The sequence below is a fragment of the Bidens hawaiensis genome, unplaced genomic scaffold, assembly GCF_021521415.1.
Source record: "Bidens hawaiensis isolate Kalapana, Puna unplaced genomic scaffold, B.hawaiensis_p1.1 tig00004685_1, whole genome shotgun sequence".
Lineage (NCBI taxonomy): Eukaryota > Viridiplantae > Streptophyta > Magnoliopsida > Asterales > Asteraceae > Bidens > Bidens hawaiensis.
Window position 1 is genome coordinate 1,742,635 of NW_027491287.1, and position 19,277 is coordinate 1,761,911.

The 19,277-nt window shown below is 33.3% G+C and overlaps 1 protein-coding gene and 2 pseudogenes across 3 annotated transcripts; 1 reads left to right on the plus strand and 2 right to left on the minus strand.

Annotated features, from left to right (window-relative positions):
* Positions 1-1,021: 1,021 nt before the first annotated feature.
* LOC143627595 (uncharacterized) lies at positions 1,022-2,147 on the plus strand. Its single transcript, XM_077097378.1, has 2 exons — positions 1,022-1,330; positions 1,931-2,147. Exon 1 carries the CDS (start codon positions 1,040-1,042, stop codon positions 1,325-1,327), a length of 288 nt encoding a protein of 95 aa, XP_076953493.1. The 5' UTR covers positions 1,022-1,039; the 3' UTR covers positions 1,328-1,330; positions 1,931-2,147.
* Positions 2,148-3,206: 1,059 nt separating this feature from the next.
* On the minus strand, positions 3,207-11,579 carry LOC143627596 (uncharacterized; annotated as a pseudogene). The gene is made up of 7 exons (XR_013152618.1): positions 11,489-11,579; positions 9,240-9,505; positions 8,029-8,144; positions 7,337-7,430; positions 6,653-6,902; positions 3,837-4,174; positions 3,207-3,499 (listed from the first exon to the last, which is right to left on the minus strand). The product of XR_013152618.1 is annotated as an uncharacterized LOC143627596 (transcript).
* Positions 11,580-14,069: 2,490 nt separating this feature from the next.
* Positions 14,070-17,813, minus strand: LOC143627597 (uncharacterized; annotated as a pseudogene). Its single transcript, XR_013152619.1, has 8 exons — positions 17,291-17,813; positions 16,934-17,002; positions 15,947-16,061; positions 15,798-15,852; positions 15,243-15,363; positions 15,076-15,123; positions 14,601-14,693; positions 14,070-14,170 (listed from the first exon to the last, which is right to left on the minus strand). The product of XR_013152619.1 is annotated as an uncharacterized LOC143627597 (transcript).
* Between the last annotated feature and the right edge of the window lie 1,464 nt (positions 17,814-19,277).

The following is a 19,277-nucleotide window of genomic DNA, read 5'->3' on the forward strand; positions in this document are numbered from 1 at the left end:
ACATGAAATGGAGGTATAAAAACTAGAAGTCTATGTAAATATGAATGGTTCGGTTCGGTTAATTTCTGTTAACCGAGGGTACAAAAAAGAACCAATAACCGGTTAATTCGGTTATCGGTTAGTTTTGGTTTGGTTTTGCCAGTTTTATGTTCGGTTATTGCTCACCCCTAGTGCCTGGTCTTCTCTGTTGTCTGTTAGATTGAAAGAACTAGGGAAGAGATTGGTACCGTACTAAACGAGTAAAACCATATACCGAATACCGTATGGATTCTTTTTGTACCGGTATCATAGAAAATACCGAAAACATGAAAAAATGAATACATGTTTGGATACCGATTGTGTTCGGTCGGTGCCAGTAATCGTTTATAGGATGCTCATCCCTTGTACAAACTGATGTTCTGGTTTCCTTTGAATTTGATACATACATGAGTGAACATGACTTCGAAGTGGATATATACACAAATGATAGGTGTGCACATTATTAAGCTTTGTAGATTGTACACACATTGAATGATTGTGCACGAAAAGGTCGCGTATGACAGACATTTCTTGATGATATGCAAGCGTTAAATTAGATACCTATATATTTTTCGCATAACATGTATTTCGGGTGTGTATCATAGTACTATCCCCACATGTAAATGCGCGATATATGTTTGTAATAGTTCTAAGACAGTCACATAAACATAGAGGCTTTGATCTTGAGCTATGTAATAACATGTAAGCTTTTCATGTCAATTCACAGTATATATTCATGTTTATTTTAAGAATATTGCTATCCATATCTTAATTATATATGAATCCTCATCATATTTACCCTTTTTGGAACTTATGTGTTTGAACCTATGTTGGATTGTTGGTATTAAAAATTTAAATGCTTTAGTCTCATATCGGATTGGCGTTTTAAGTTGACTTTTATGCAATCTCTAATTCTATGTTGAAGTTTAATTAATTCTACATTGATTTTTAAACATTACATTGTTCAAGATAAGTGATCAAGTTCCATTTACATATTTTTTTTGTGCTCGTGAACATAGAGATGTCGTTCATAATGGAATTTGCTGAGAACTTGATCTTGAGAATGATGGAAGATCCCGCTGAAAGAGATAGAAAATTCAGAGACCATGTTTATCACATGAAGGAACGATGTGTAAAGACAAAGGAAATGTGGAGTTATCCAATTCGTCCGTATGGTTTCTGGACATTTGACCGCCACAATGCTCAAATATTCTGGGATGCCCAAATTAGCCAGGTTGAAGGCCGTAGGGATCCGTATGATGATCTTCTTCAAGACCACCAACCTGAGTCATCATCATCCTCTAAATAAACCGTAAGTTCCTTTTTTAAGTTCTATGAGATGAGACTGTTAGATGTAATATTTGTGTTTCTTGTTCATTTGTTGGTTTATACTGAAAAACAAAAAAGTTCTTCAACTTATCACACATATAAATTTTAATTCGAAAATCGAATTTGGGATTCGGTTTGGATGCTAACCCAATGCAAAAATATCAAATCCGAAATTTAGTTCACTTTAAAATCTGGTTTTTTAAGTTTGTTTGGAATAATTAACACCTAAAGAAGCTTTCTTTCAGTAAACCTTATCCCGCCTTTAAATGGATATAATAAGTTCTTTTATTTAATTTCATTTACCTAATTAAGTTTTTATTGTTTAAATGCATAATATTTGGTTCTCTTGATCTTGTTAATCATAATTGTATTACTTTACAGTACAGAAAAGGCGATCAAATGTAATTTGGTTTTTGATAAGTTTTAACGTTATATTCATCATCTCGACAGTTTTTTGCTTGATTTGGGTATCAAACTACGCATTACTCAAATATTTGAATTACATGTTCTGAGATATAAGCGTGTTTGACGAATGACAAACTCGAAACTGACCCCTTGAAATGCATGACATTATTATACATAGGTATTGCTTGGAGCATGTGGTAACCACAACTAAATCAAGTGTCAGCTATTGATGCAAGGGTAGTTTCTTGTGGTTTTTTTAAGTGAACACTTTTCTTGTATTTTTGAATATTATCCGTTTTTCATTTGTATCAAGATCATGGTGATCTCAACTGAACTCGGTATATGTCATGTCGTTGTTTGCGTGTTAAATAATATAAAACTCTTTATTAAGCGTTTGTCCAGAGGCGTGGTTACCTAATCCATTATCCATATATGGTTTAAACTATTTTGTATATAATTATGCAGTATGAAATTGCATACATGGTCTTTACCTATAATGCTTCTATTCCGTTCTAATCCTTACATCAAAGCTAAAAACGAGACCTCATTAGCGTCTAGTAGACAAACACGTCTAGTGGATAAAATGAAGGCATAGGATTGATCATACACTTTATTCTTGCAATAGAAAACTGACTCAAAAACTCATTACAATAATTATTTATTGATCACATATTTAAAGTCTTTAACAAAGCCTTATATTTTTAATCCAACCTAAATTAGTGACTAAGACATTGTCATATTAATCATATTACAATTAGGAAACTAAATCAACTTGACCGATTTGTTAACTTTGGTTCTTCTATATTCACCGACTTGTGGAATTACAAACATAAATCATTCAAATATAACATACTAAAGGCTCATAGAACTAGGGTGACCAAAACCAATCTAGATATGTATTTTCATAACACCAATCTATATTTAAAATCTAATCCTAACGTGATGACTAAGATGCTGTCATATTAATCATACTCCCTCCGTCTCAAATCATGACACTTATAATGGGACGAAGGTAGTATTACAATTAGGAAACTAAACCTAACCTTGATTATAACAAAAAGATAATAAAGTCCCCTTATGAAAACACCATGAATACAAACCAAACCTTTATTGGTTTAATTCATCCCAAAATGACATTTTGGTAAATTAAGGGGTGTTTGGGATTCCTTATTTTACTTCCTTATAACTTTTCATTAAGTTAATAAGTTACAAAAGTGTAACTTATGAAACTTTTCCTCTCACAATATAAACAATCCCAAACACCTTATTACTTCTCAAAAAACTTATAAGTTATAAGTTGATGAAAATAAGCAATCCGAAACACCCCGTAGTTTCAAGGACAATATTCAAAGTATAAAGCTCAAATAAGAAACCAGCTTTAAAAACATTGTTATTTAGAGCAATTAAATTAACACATACCAAACCTACAAGGTGTTACTTGGCAAGAGATCCAAACTAAAACAAATAAAAATAAATAAAACAACATAAACTAAACCTTTCATTGTTTTGTGTTCACCAATTCACTTTACTGTCAATGATTGGCTTGTCACCTTTCCAAGGGTTCTGCAAAAGAACCTGCTGCAACAATTCTCTCTTTAAGGTTAAATTTCTTTGCGATTAACGGTCGCACATCGTCAACTCCAACAAGACTTTCTAAAAATGGAAGTAAAGTAATCAGTTCTTGATCCGCACGGTCATCGTACCAGCTTTCTATTGGTACGCCATTGTCAACTTGAAATCCAAATGCCTGAAACAAAGCGGTTACTGACATGTCAGCTGGCACGTCATTATGTCAAATTGTCTTAAAGCGAAAACTTTGAAAGGTTAAGGTTTTTTTATCAAATAAATTACAAGATGATTAAACTCGTTCCCTTTTATGCGATTTTCCCTTAGCCACGGTAAACATCTAAGTTAATTAATTTTTGCGTCAGAAAAAGGTCAACATGGTTACAGGCGCATTAGTTGCCACGTCATCATTTCTCTATTTCAAAATTTTCAACCTATGATTTTCAGTTTATTATCTCAAAATTATTTTTGATACTTACATGAAATAAAAGAGAATATAACTAAAGAAAGTTGTATACCTGTGGAGAGTTATCAACCATGATAACGCGCGCTAAATCTCGCCCAAGGACTGATAAATCTTTGAGGTAGTTTCCTTCTAGAAAAACACAAGATTCACGAAAAACATGATGCCTAAAAACTTTCCTTTTAGGATCCAAAACATTAAGAAGTTGTTCGGCATATATGCTTTGGCTAGCTGTAAAAATAATAATTTCAAAAAGACCAGCCACACGTTCCATAAATTCTTTAAGATAAGGCCGACAACGAACATAGACTATATGATCCTCAAGGTTAAAGTTAACGGCAAATGTGAAATCTGCATCTTCACATGGTTCCAGTGTGGAGTGCACCAAAGTGTCTGTAAAAAAATTATTAGAAAAAATTACAAATTTAGTTCTTTTGAATTACATAGATTATGGAATGAGTCCTTTATCAAAAATAGTTTCACTCTTTATGCTTTATACGGATGTTTGCCATAATTTTTGTCCTTTAAACTAACACCCGTTACTCTATCCCGTTAAATAGCCCATGTGCATAAAACGTGACGGGCATAATCGTCTTTTCTCTGCCCTTTCTATATATAATATTAAACCTACTTTCTCTCTCTTAAATTTTCTCTCACTTTCATCTTCTCCAAAGCTATCACCGTCACCACACCCGTTAACTCTTTCCTCCTCACCCGTTAACTTGAGATCTTTCTCTCTCTCAAGCCCTCTCCCTCCCTCCCTCCTGCCACAAACCCACCACCACAACCACACCACAACACCATCGTCACCACCATACCACCATCACCATCGACACTCACCGTCACCGTTACCATCAACCCTCACCACCAGTGTCACCATGATCAACACCTCCACAGTCCAAAGAGTAATCGGCGAGATATCAATATGTTGACGAAAATGGTACACCTGAAAGGAAGAAAGCTCATATGCGAAATTAAGCGGATCTGAGACCGCCGCCGCAGTTAGATCTGCCACACTCCGCCATTGTTTAGATCTGGGTCGTAATAGTTATGGCTTCCACCACCGCCGACAACTCGCTGTCCCTAACCACCACATTACGACACCGCAGTCAGCTACATCTGTGGAGGTGGTGGTGGTTGATGACCCAATTTTTCTTCTCTCGGTGTGTGGCAGTGGTATAGTGGTGGTTGGTGTGGGTGTGGTGTGTATGAAAGAGGCAAAGTATAGAGAGAAATGGTGGACTTAGTGGTGATAATGAAGATCCTTTTGTAGGTCGGATTTGGTGGTGATCGACGTGGCGGCGTTGATAGTCGGTGGGTTGTCGGAGGTGGTGTGGTGATGGTAGGGTTTGTTGTCGGTGATATCTTTGGAGAAGATGAAGGTGAGAGAAAATTTGTGTGAGAGAGAGAGAAAGTAGTTTTAATGTTATATATATTAAAGGGGCAGGGAAAAAGACGATTATGCCCGTCACGTTTTATGCACATGGGGCTATTTAACAGGATAAGTTAACGAATGTTAGTTTAAGGGACAAAAATCATGGCAAACATCCATATAAAGGATAAAGAATGAAACTATTTTTGATAAAAGACTCATTCCATAATGTAATTCAAAAGGACAAAATTTGTAATTTTTTCAAATTATTAATATTGTATTTTGAGGTTTCCCCTATGTTGAAACTAATTCAGTTAAACATAAAGTTACTTTTACAAATATAATTGAAAACTATATTATTAGAATATAAGGATAGCAACAATGAAGGGGTGTTTGTGTACATTTATAAATAAAAGGCAAAATATGTAAAAAAACAAGTTAAGCTTTGGCTGCATCAACTGTGTGAGCAGCTAGCAACACATATCGCATGACTTCCCTTTTGAATATATGTCAGACAACTTTTGACCAGTTTGACCAATTTAACCGGCATCATTAGCCAACTTTCTAATTTGAACCGTTTGAATAGTCATTAACAAAATACGAATTTGAACCTCTATGAACAATAAGTAATATGACCTGTTTAACTAGTCATCTAATTTTTTTTACTATAACTATTTGGAAGAATTTGTGTATACTTACTCTTTGGGCGATTTTCAAGCCATTTCCTATTAAGTTATTTTTTCGTTTTACCCATTTGACCTGTTAGAGATAAAATATAACCAAAAAAGACTAGGTTGTAGATATATGGGTCCCGATTGCCATCGGCTTTAATTAGTTTCCATTGCTAACGCTTTTTAAGAAATGAGCAGTACAATCAAGTTGTAAAAGTAACGGAAATATTTGGCGGGAAGTTTGTTTATTTAATAAGCGAATGAACGTAAAGAAAATTTTTTGTTCATTTATTAAACAAATAAACATGAACACATGTTTCATTTTATTCATTACATCCGTGAACGTTCCTTATGTCCGTTCATATATGTTTGTTTAAATAATAATAAAAAAAATTCAAAATATGTATTACAAGCCATTTATATTTTTTCAGTTATTTTCATATATGTTTGTTCAATCATATTCATTATGTTTGTTCAATTATATTCACTTATGTTCGTTTATGTTAGTTGGTTTACATTCGTTTAGTTATTTTACAAACAAACACAAGCATGTTCGCTTTCTTAACAAGCGAACATGAACAACAAAATGTGTTCTTAATTGTTCGTGTTTGAATAAAGTTAAATCAGCGAACATGAACATGCCCCCGCTTGTGTTCGTTCGGTTCGTTTACAAGCCTAGGATTACATTTTAACTGAATCTTGTAATTACATAGAAACCAGAAACAACCCCTAAAAAGACCTAACTCGGGCTTGTGTGCTAACCAAAAGTTTAGTAATATTAATAATCTAGTATATACTTAACAGAGGTCAAGAGAAATAAATACTAACCATCCAAGTCTAAAACAAGAGTAGTTGGTGGACAACTCCGTGTCTGTTTGGGTAGAAGCACGGGCCGATAAAATGGGACAACTGAGGCTAATTCCGGCAAGTTTTTAATAAAGAAATAGGGATCAAATTCATCAAACTCTTCACAATCATTATCATCCATTTGAATATCAGATGATGTATGGTCATGATTATGATTCTTTCATGCATTGGTAAATAGCTGAAACTTCACTTGACAAACCGCATCCTAAATCTGTATCACAAGAAAAGATAGCAACATTATATAAAACAGAAAACGTGTATCCACATTTCATTTAGTAAATTAATTCATTTCCATTCATATACTGATATACAACCAGCTTACAAAACATTTTATCAACTGTCGGAATTAAAAATAGTTTCTTGCATACAAGACTAGACTAGTTTTTTTTATTTCTTTTGCAGAGTGATTTAAAAGGTTCTGCCCATGAACTATACACTTTACTACTTTAGGAAGTCTTTGACATGTTCAACCCGTTTGACTGGTTATTTCCTATTTGACCCGATTGACCCATTAAAGAAAAAAGATAACCCATATAAATTTATGCGACGGTTGAGCAAATTTGCCACCTCTAGGATTTATTCAAGCTTTAAGCTATATCAATTTCTTTCTAAAACTATAACTAAAACTGAAATATCACTATTTACCTCCATCTGTAATTTCTCCTTCACCGGCTCTGGAAATGTGGAAAGTAGGGGAAAATATGGTTCCGTTCCCAAAAGATTCGGTTACACCACTTCGCTACAGCATATCAAAAGACACTTGTAAGAACCATAACTTACAAAACTGGCATTATACTAATTATAATAATAACAACAACAACAATAATAATAATAAGTTAACAACAACAATCACTATTCTGTTGCAGACTAAATATTGTGATTATATCAAAATATGAAATATCAAAACTAACTAGAACCTACAGGCTACCGATATATTAAATATGCTTATTATATCATTTATAACTAGAGCCTTCAAAAAAATCATGTCCTTCTCAACAAACTATATAGTTAAAAAATATATACATCAGTAGAAATAGTAGCTTATGTTTGTTGTATTTATATCATTATTGCTTTTTTAGCTTTTGTTTGATGTTCATATGAAATTATAAAGTTAAAAGCCTGAGTGCCGGTTAATGCTCAAAGTCTCATATATTACCAACTGAAAGCGAGTAAAAGATGATGACCAGAAGAAAGACTTTACAAATTTAAATTCCAAAAACAGAAATAACCGGCACTCAGGGTTTTAACCATCCTCTTACCAAATTAAGAAACAAATGATGCAACGTTAATGAATCTTAAACTAGAAAGAGAAAAAAGAAAGACATGTACGTGATTACCTCAGAATCCACAGACATGTTGACTGCAAGATAAGTATCACTGTCCGAACAAACCGTAGCATTTATATTAGTCAAATCAACATTTTCCTTGATGTTCCTTGTACAGGTGGCTGCTGCTGATAAAAATAGACATACACATGGGAATATGGCACTCAAATTTATGATCCTCAAAGTCAAAGAAAAGATAAAATAGTCACAAGATAAAACACCAACTAGACGACCCATTTACAAGATTAACTAACTGACCCCGCAAACACAATCCTGAACACGTAAAATATCCTAGATTGCCAATTTAAAATATAATATTTGAAGCAACATAACTTCATTATCACTGATAATGAAATGTTTAACAAAAGAAACAAACAAACAGTTGTAATAAATTGTGCAGCAAAAGATAGCGTTTTTGGTTGTGCCGATGCTATTAGAAATTGTAAACTTGTAACCAATTAACAAGTTGTGTGTGAGCAAATTCTGATTATTCTACGAAATAGCAGATAAAACGACCAAAATAGCTATTTGTATACGCCATGGTATACAAACTTAGACAAATTATTTTTATAAACTACAAGTATAATTTATTTAAATCATTTGGTAACAGACTCTATAAAAACATTGTTATGTGGAAATCCACTAATTATACTTCTTAAAGGGTATTATTGACAACGGAAAAGTGGGTAAAGATTAAGAACAAAGACGTCAATATATTATTTCTTAATTAGTCAGTTTTTCTGCAGCACACCAGCACATTATGAAAAATGATTATCTAACCACTAAATAGCCATAATCATACACTTTCTCTACACTAAAACTTTATTAGTACAGTTTTAAATCAGAATAATCAAATTATCAGTCGTATAACACATATCTATATACCCTAATGATAGCACAAAATCACAGCTTAAGAATTTAGGGGTGAAAACTTCTGAACAGCACGAAATAATCAGGTTTGGGTTGTCATATCTAACCCACTGAATAAACAAACCAGGTTAGGTTTATCTTTCTAGCATGTGCAAATAAACAGATCAACCTACCAACCCGTTTAAGTGTTTATTACAACCAGCCAACATGTTCAACTCATTTAGATAAAGGGTTAAAAGCGCAATGTTCACATTATAAGTTTTAAGCATAAGAATCGTGTTTGGGTTTAGTGATGCATTCAGCCAACCCAATACAATTGACACCCTACTTAACAACTAGCATAACCAACTTACCAGGTTTTTGTTTTCTAGCAGATGATGTAATTATCTGAGATACTTTGTTTTCTTGGTTGTTGACATCTTCTGGAACTTTTTTCTGTTTTCTGGAAACTTTTGGACTCCCAATTGCTTTTGAAGAAGTTCGCCCCATTGTTACTTTCTTTGTTTGCATCTCAAACCTGGAAGAGATCGAGGTCTAGAAGCTTATCAACTTCAGATTCTCAGTAGATACGTTTGCAAGTTGTGGTCTCCCTCAAACGGTTTGAAAATCATTAAGTGTCCTACAATAAATTTAAGACAAATTAACTGAATACATATTATTCTGCAGCATAGCTACTGGCCTACAGCAGCAGATTATTCAAACACACTTCTGTTAAACATTTATCTTCTTGGATATTTGAGTCTTAGTTATATAGTAGACATTTTCACATGTCATCAACATTTAACAGCTACGTTTATATGATCTAACCTTTATTATGTCATCTAGTGGTTAAGTAAAACCTTGTATATAGGACAAATATCATAAAGAAACACATATTATACAGCATAGCTTTCAAGAAGATATGTACAAGCAAAGTATACATTTAGAGCATCCTTCACAAATCTTTGCAAAAAACAAATATTACTAACCATTCACCTAAAAATGACAACTTTTCTTGTTTCATGAAATGCACAGCTATAAACTAAGAATCTAAGAGAAATCAATAAAACAAAAATAAGTACAATAAATTGTGTGTTCAATGAAAGCTTTCCAGATAATTCTAGAACAGTCTTGAAAAGAGGACACTAGATGTGAGAATTTTGAATTCTCAATGAGCTTCATGGATACGTCCTTTAAAAAGGTTTAGAAATGCTTAAAAACTTATGGAACTCTTGGAAAATAATGTAGTTTCATAAAATTTCTTGAATGGTGTAAATAATTCATGTATAGAAAATTCTAGATTATATTTAAAAAAAAAAGATTTTAAAATGTAGCCACAGATAAGGTTGAATTCACATACATCAATAATGAAATTGTACTACTAGAACCTCATGTAACAAAATTCTATTCTTCTGCATCAATAATGAAACATACCAAGAAACCCTACCAGTGACGTAAAAATCACGATTAGGCGCCGATTGATCGTCGATTAATCAGAAATCAGTGAGCTACCAATTCGATTTCACCTAATCAGTACCAGTCTCAGTCATATTTGGTCAAAAGTCGGTCAAAATTTTTAAAGTATTTGAAAATTTACACTTATGACTTATTTTAAATAATTATATAAAAATTTGTGTGTGTATAGAATTTTGATAAACTATATATAAAATTCCAATCTGATAAATCCCGGTTAACATCTATTAGCCGCTAGTCGGAACCCCATCACCCGACTACCACCTAGCGAGTTCTACAACACTGACTAGAATTTCATTCACGAATACAACTGAAACTCACACTACACTACGGAGGTGTTCTACACAATATGAACCTAACTCCAACCAACCAAATCACTCAACATTTAAATTGACTAGTAACCTTCAAATCCACAACATTTAATCCCAGAGTATATGTAGCATGTTACAGCTCAAAACCAATAAATTGACTAGTAACCTTCAAATCCACAACATTTAAACCCTAATTCAACAATAAATCATAAAACCTCAATTTCGAAACCCTAAAAAGTAAAAACCCTGCGTATACTCTTAAAACAAAATCGACACCTCAAAACACACAAACTACAACTAATTTGAGCTAATTACATTCTCAAACAACTCTACCTGATTCAAATTCAATCAGAATCAGAGCTAGGTACACGTCAGACTCAGACCGTAGCTGCTGCAATAAAATTGAATCAGTATTTTTCGTCAAAATCTTCGTTGTATTTGAAAATTTATATATATATATATAACTTTGTACACACACACATATATAGATATATATACAAATTTAAAAAATACATATAAAATTCCAATCAGATTAATCAACTAGCGCCTACGAGTTCTACAACACTAAAGATGTTCTACACAACACGAAACGTAACTGAAAACAACCAAATTACTGAAGCCACACATTCCAGAGTATACATAACACGAATCATAGCTCAGAACCTGTAAAGCTACTAGTAAACCCTAAATCAACAATAAATAACAAAATCAACACCTCCAGCGCAGCTTGTTGCCCGTTTGCCTGCCACTTTATTGTAATCGTTTTATAGTAAATTATATAAAACCGTTCTGTTAAACTACAACTAATATAAGCTAATTACATTACAAAACAACTATACCTGATTCAAATTCAATCAGAATCAAAGCTCGGTGACACGTCAGACGGTAGCTGCTGCAATAAAAATGAACCGAAACAAAAAGGTGTAGTAATTGTTTGAATAAGTACAAACGAGCTGCAACTGATTGTGTAATAATAATATTATTATTATTAATACCTTCAAATTTTGATGATAATTTTCCCTCCAAAGAAAGAGAGGGAAAACTAAAAAGGAAGAATCAATGAAAGTTTTGTGTCTGAATTCTGATAAAAATGATTTTAGGTGAATATATTATTATTTATTATTATTATTATTATTATTTTATAGTTTATGAAAGATAATAATAAATAGATAAATAATCGTATTTAATACGCTCACCTGATCAGAGGTGATAAGTTTACAGTCGCGAGAGGGACGCGTGGGAGTCACGGATGGTTTATTGAAGAGGAAAAAGATGGAGGTGTTGGCGCGTGTGAGGGGGAAAGAGAGTGAAATATACGAGCGAGTTTTAAGGGACTTTGTTTTGGCTGTCTTTAATTTCTCTACTAGAGTGAAAAATACGAGCCGTTTGGGTTGAAACCGGATTCTTGACTAAACCGAACCGGTTTCATTCCAAACCGGTTTTGAGTTTAAAACCGATTTGTGCGCTCTGGTGTATATGTACTTTGGCGTGTTCGTTCTTGTCTAGTATCTTGGCAGTTAAATTCTTTGTTGGTTTCTAATAAAATCAAGTGGTTCAAAATAATAATAATAATAAGCTAGGTTTTTGTTTTTTTAGGGTACAACTTACACCGTTTGTTTCTTTCTTTTCTTCGTGTTTTTAAGTTAAAGTATTACGCGTGTTTTGAGAAAAAAGTTTTTGAGTCAATGATGGAGATAATGAAGACGGTGATGACTAAGGATTAGACTAAGCGTAGTGGAGTAATAAAAAGATAGAACTGTACAGTCACGACACTACCACATATACATGAGGGCTCTCACTAACTTTTTTTTCTCACACCTATTAACTGGTTTAACTAATAAACAATTACTTTTTAATCCTTTTCTATAATAATTTCAAAGGGGCATGATGATTAAGCGGTGGGGTGGGAGGCTTTAGTGGATGAGAAGGTGTGTGATGGCAAGAGAAGCGGTGACTATATATGGTAGTTGTCGATGTTTAATTGAAGATGAATGGAAAGAGGTGGTGGAACTAGGTGAAATATATAAATCAGTTTCTGTATGCTATTCTTTTTTTATTATTTATTTATATTTTAGTACATTATGTAAATTATTCATTAGTTATTAGATTAGTCTATTCGGTGTAAAAAACTAAATTTTTCTTCCATCTAACAACAAACAATACAATAAGGTGAAAAAAAGGTCTTATGAGTCGTACGATATAATAGACAAGCTAATACACACTTTAGGGTGTTGTATCAATAGTAGTGCTTAAATATTCATGTGAAAAAATGTATCTAATAGTTATATGGTAGTTACATAATAACTTTCTATGAAATAATAACTTAAAACTGTAAACAACTTTGCTTGTATTATAGCTGTATACTTAAAAAAAAAGTCATATGGCATACTATTTATATTCTTCTATTCATTTAGGGTGCACGTAATGACTGTGGCGGAGCCGGAGGAAAGTGGATCTGGCAATAATTAAATAGCTACAAGATCTATCAAGAAGACGATGAATAATCCTGTTAAAAGTGAAGTGAAAATGCAAAGACCGTAGTTTAGTAAAGTTGAATGGTGAAGGGGGTATTGAAGTAGGTAAAATTGAATGGTAAAAAACAACACACTGTACCAAGGAAGAAGAAAATAAAATATGACAAATAAAATTCCACGGTAAATTTCACAGTAGATACTCATCACATGAGTAATCTTCCTTTTAATATATAGTTTAATATAAAGATGATAAAAATTATTAAAAGTGATCAAAATTAAACAAATTGCCAACGAAAATGAGTCAGGAAGAAGAACCCACCCTGGCTTGTCTGGTGACTATACCGAGGATGGCAGGCCAATGTTCCCGCTAATTCCACCTCTTGTGGCTCCCCTTAGCCGTAAATCAAATACGGAGTAGAATGGTTTTGCCTTAACAAAAATAGACAGAATGTGATCCTAAACATATGATGATATTCCGCGAGTAAAAAACTTAGTTTAAAATGAAAAGTATCAGATTTTGGTTAGTGATATTCAATAAACAAGTTGTGTTTGGACTTTGGATTGACGTTTTAACCCATTTAGTTAAATAAGTTGACTACAAGCCTTTTACGATTCTTTTAAGCTATTTATTACAAGCCACCAACCCGTTTCTGACACATTACTACTTGACTACAACATTACATGCCTAGATAAACGTGTTAACTTGTCGTGTTCAAGTTATATGATTTTATGTGTGTCATGGTGTGAAGTTTGATATCACTGACACGAGTATATATACGGGTTGTGTTCAGTTTCAACGATTCAACCACAAACCCAAAACCCCGCTAACCTCCCAATCCAACGCGATTGACATATATGATAATATTATGATCATGGGGAATCAATATAATCTACCCTATGTGTGGAGATAAATGTGGATATAATATCTTGATTTACATGGTAACTGTTAATGAAGAAGACGATAAGATGGCATATCTTCGATCTTGAAAACATCGTCCAGAAGAAGCTCTTCTTCCAGCTGAGCCCGAGTCGATTTTAATACATTATGTGTCAAAATTAAATTCAAATAAAACGCATTAAATGTATAAATTTTGACCGGTTTATTAGCAATGAACAGATAAGTAAGTTTTAAGAATTAAGACCAATCCCAAACACTCCTTAATTATACTCCATCGAATCCGTACTTGTATACTACATGCACGCACAAGTTAAGTTGACTTTAAGATCAAACAAAAAGTTTTCAACTATAAGTTTGACGAACTTGTTTCGTTTTCTTAAACTAAATTTGTTTTTTTTTGTTGGAACTCTACGAGCATAATAAACATGAAAACGGGTGATTCCAGGTTTTTAAAGATATATATATTGTTGAAATTCGAAAGTTAAACTCGTAAGTTTGACCTCAAAAGTCAAAATGTAAAAAACCAAAAACAGAGGAAATGTAAATGGTCAATCTGAACAAATGAGTGTTGACTTACATTGAACTCCATGTAGCTTGCTTTTTTCTCGACCCATTTTTTGTCCATAATGACAAACGCGACACAATAAAGTAGATCAAACGCCCACTCGTTTTCTGAAAATAAATTAATTCTGCAGTTAGTGTATAAGAAGTGGAAAATAAATTAAATTCTGCAGTTAGTCTATCGTTTTAAAGTTTTAAGGCATACACCCTCCTAAACTGTATGATTCAAAACTTAAGATTATTATTGTAATAATATTGTTTTATAACCATAAAGACGCACTTAGTGTTTAAAATAAAATTGAACAAAAAGTGTTAGCAAACCAATCCCAAATGTTTTGAAACAAACAAATAGATGACCCGGTTCAACTCGGACCCGTACCCAACCCACCACCGATCTTGACACCTTTTAAGTATAACAAAATGTAATGGTGGCTTTCTAGAAAATATTGTGTGAAAATGCCCAACCACTGAAATATGAAGTAAACATCTTTACCTGACAGCATATGTACGAAAACAGCACTCACGAGTGTCCTAGGTTTATCTGAAATATTAACAGTATTTGGTTAGCCAATAATCTTAAAAAATATATGTATATACAAGCTAAATATCGGTGTAAATAAAATGTGATCAAATCATCATAAAATATGTTGTTTTACTTACTAGCATCTAGATCAAGCATTTTCATGAGCATAAATGTAATGTTTAAACCAGCTACGGCAAATGGATATTCCCATGCAGCTCCCTTGGCCCCTTGTTTTCTTATTAGGCGCTGGAAAGATATCTGCAGTTTAAACAAGAGTATAAGGATTTATTCACTTATGAATAGTTAATGACTTAATTCACAAATAAAATATAACCTAATATAGGTCGTTTAGAGTTATTAATGTAAAGTAGACTAGGAGTAACATTTCCCATTCAAAAAGGAAAAAAAATCATGTTATGTTTTATCTATAACAGGTTAAATTAACTATCTGTTATGTTATATTCAGTGGCGGATCCAGGAATTTTTTATAGGTGGTTCCCTCTTAATTTATAAGGTGGTTCCTACGCGTCTTCTATATATCCGTACACTATTATTTCGAAACTCGGGTGGTTCCGGGGAACCACCCGTTTGTATGCTGGATCCGCCCCTGGTTATATTAGCTGCTTGATGATGCGTATTAGTTACTAATGAGAATATTTTTTTGTTTAACTAGTAATTATCTAAAAGCTTACAGAAAATGTCTTGGCAAAAAACAGCAAATTCTCCAAGGAGATGAATCCAGCTCCCCTGATTATCAACAAAATTAGCAAAATATTAAGGAAATTTCACAATTTTCATGAATTAACTAAGAAAGTAAATAAATAAAGAAATAAAATATAACCTAAAATCTGTTGCTGGATCTTTTCCTTGCCAACCCATATTTTTCCATTGATCTGATATCAAGCCATCTAGCTCTTGATCTGGGAAAGTGGATGACCATAATACCTCAAAGCCTCCTGTCCACTTACATTAATGTTGTTATTTATTTAAAACTTATTACCATGCTCATCATTTAGCAACTCAGTTTCAAAGCTTCAGAAATGTAATCACATTTAAATCATGAATTGTTTTGTCAACTTTAAACGCAAAAGTTCTCATATAATTGGCAAAAAGGGTAGTTCGAGCGGTTAGGGTCGGTTTTGGGCTCAAACCAAATCAAAACCAAAATTTCGGTTTTTGAAGGTACCATTTGGTTTCGGTTTTTTGGTTTTGCCATTTGGGCTTGAAATTTTTTGGCTGAAAATGGCCTAAAATAAGGAATTTGGGCCAAAATCTTTTTGTTAATTAATAGTTAATTGATTATTATGCATCTGGGCTAAAATATTTGGGTGTCATAGTTTATTAAATTCTTGAAAATGACTTAAAGTTCAAAATAAAAAATGAAAATGATAAGTATCCAACGGGTTGGGTCAACCCATCTGTTACCCGCATAACCAGTCAACTTGGGTTAAGTTATAGGAAGTCGAAGTCAAGGGAAAAATTAGTGGAAGACAAAGTCAAGAGATTAACTTTTGGGAAGTCAAAGTCAGAGGCAAGTTAAGTGGAGTAGGTTAACTAATGGAGCAGTTATTAATCTCTATCTTCAATATTTATACCATGGATGTTTATAATTTGAGTCGTTCATATTTTTATTATCAGTGTTTTTCTTTGTAATCCGACACGTTTCACGTTTGGTAAACTTTTTATATTTTAGATGTTTGAATCGTTTATCAATAAATCCAACCCGAGTGAGCCCGTTCTAATACAAACAGGTTAAAATTGCCATCTTTGAATAAACATTGCTACTAAAACGGAGAATTAAACTTAGAGATGTTTGTAGTTAAATTACCTGATGTTCAAGAAGTGTAGAATCAAAATAAACTTTTGTCCGGTTTTTCAGCCTTCTTAGTCTCTCCTCCTGGAAAGTCAACATGGAATGGTCCTTTGAGTGAATGAACATTATGTTTTCTGTTAAGCCTTTTGTAAAAGAACTAAGACACCCCTTAAATAAACTTACAAAAACCTAAAAAGCGTTCAACATTTCACCCTAAATGTTTCAACCTAAACCAGTTGTGACATGTTACCCTACCCACCCATGTTGCCACCTCTACTAGCGGCGAGTCATAAGTATTTGCTGTTCAAGATTATATAATAAGAATAAAGATAATCATAATAATATTCTGTAAACTTGCAGAAGAGCACTTACATTCATGCATATCCGTGCATAATGTCCCTTCCTTTTAAAACACACACAAGGTAGGCCCTTCCTCATCCATGTAGAACCACCAGAAGTTGCAGGATCTGCATTAATCCAGTTAGTATTCGGTCCACACCCACAGCAATATAAAGGATGTTTAAATGTCATGCCACCAAAATGCAGCATGCACACGATGTTTATGTAGTAAATATGCAAGCATTGATGTGTGGTATTCGTTAATCGTTATACATATATACAAGAGATAGCAGGCTACTACGTAGACCAACTAGACAACGAAAAACATAGAAGAAAAAGCTCAAACATAAAAGGGCCATAACTTGGGATACGAGTGGAGTTATGGGACTCATTAGTCATTAGCAATGAAAGGAAAGGTCTCGACGAGCCGGATGTGCCAACTTTTAGACCCGAATCCATCATATAAAGCTCTGGTTCAGCACTGAAGATTCTCCCCTCAGTTTTAGCAATTTCTAAATCATTCCTTTTTCAGTGTAAAAATGCTTAAATCACTGATTGCCTTAATTTAAGCATTTGTTTAAGCCTTTAACAATATCTGTCAAATTCAGAACTCCCTATTAACAGCACCCGATTTAATGTTCTTTCATTTAATAATATATCATTTTCATCCAAGATGCAAGCTAATCTACCATGAAATCAGCTTCATGTGGAGGTGCAAATACCAGTTTTTGGAAGATCGGTTACTCAACATAACCAGTTTATTAGTCAAACGGTCAAACCCGATTATTACCAATAACCGGTTACAGTTCCTAACCATATTTTGAGTAAAAAATCCCTAACCTATATAACCAGTTAACCAATAATAACCTGTAAAAATTAACCATAAACTATTGAAACTAACCTTGTTAACTATTAACACTAACTGTATTAACCTATGTTCGGTTAACCGTTACAAATCGGTTCCTCTCTCAAAAGTTCCCACCGGTTTCCACTGTCCTGGTTATTAAACCAGTTTCGGTTCAGTTAACCGGTTAGGACTTTGCACCTCAGGCTTCATGAACACAATTAACAACAACAAATTAAACCTAATCAATATCCATCCTCTCAACATTTCAAAATTCACTCATAAATCACAGCCAAAACTCAATTCACCACAAGTACAACAACAATTACAACAACATATGTCACATATCACAACAAAAACCAAAGAGAATTAAAAGAATCATATTTAAACCTGAGTTTAGTGATCGATCTCAGTCCTTAAATAAAGCTCGTTTAGTTATCGAGCCTGAGTTTTGTATGCAAATGATCGTTTAGGCTTAACGACTACGAGCCTATAGTCTTTTTTAATTATTAAGTTTTAACTTTTTTGGATTCCTATGTATTAATTTCACACTGCAAAGCTGAGCTGGAGCCGAGCTTAGGCTAGTTATTAACCGGATAACCGATAATAATAACCTATAAAAATTAACCTTATTAACACTAACTGCATTAACCTATGTTCGGTTAACCGGTTACAAATCAGTTCCTATCTCAACAGTCCACACCGGTTTCTACCGTCCTCGTTATTAAACCGGTTCCGGTTCGGTTAACCTCAATTATCCATATGTACAATAACAATTACAACAATATACGTTAAATATCACAACAAAAACTACAATATTATATATATATATATATACCTGAAGAAGAAGAAGAAGAAGGAGCAGAAGAAGCGTGGTGGAATCTAGAGGTTGAAGGAGTAGTTTTTGTACGGATAGCAGCAATGCAGCTTCCACCTTCAGATCTCTGATTCATTTCTTAGCTTCTTTCTGCTGCTTCCAATTCAATTGATTAATGTTACCAGCACCAGCTTCTTCTGGTAATTATTATTATTATATTGATCAATAATCAATGAATATGAATTCATCCGTTGGTTAATGGTTTCGTGTTCGTGTTTAGTGGTTGGTTGGTTGTTCGTGATTTTAGCGTGTTTTAGTTTGTTATAAATAAACAAACTTATAATAATAATAATAATAAT

Bases quoted from the DNA above. Each gene is read 5' to 3' on its own strand.
- LOC143627595 (XM_077097378.1), top strand. From the start codon at position 1,040: ATGTCGTTCATAATGGAATTTGCTGAGAACTTGATCTTGAGAATGATG.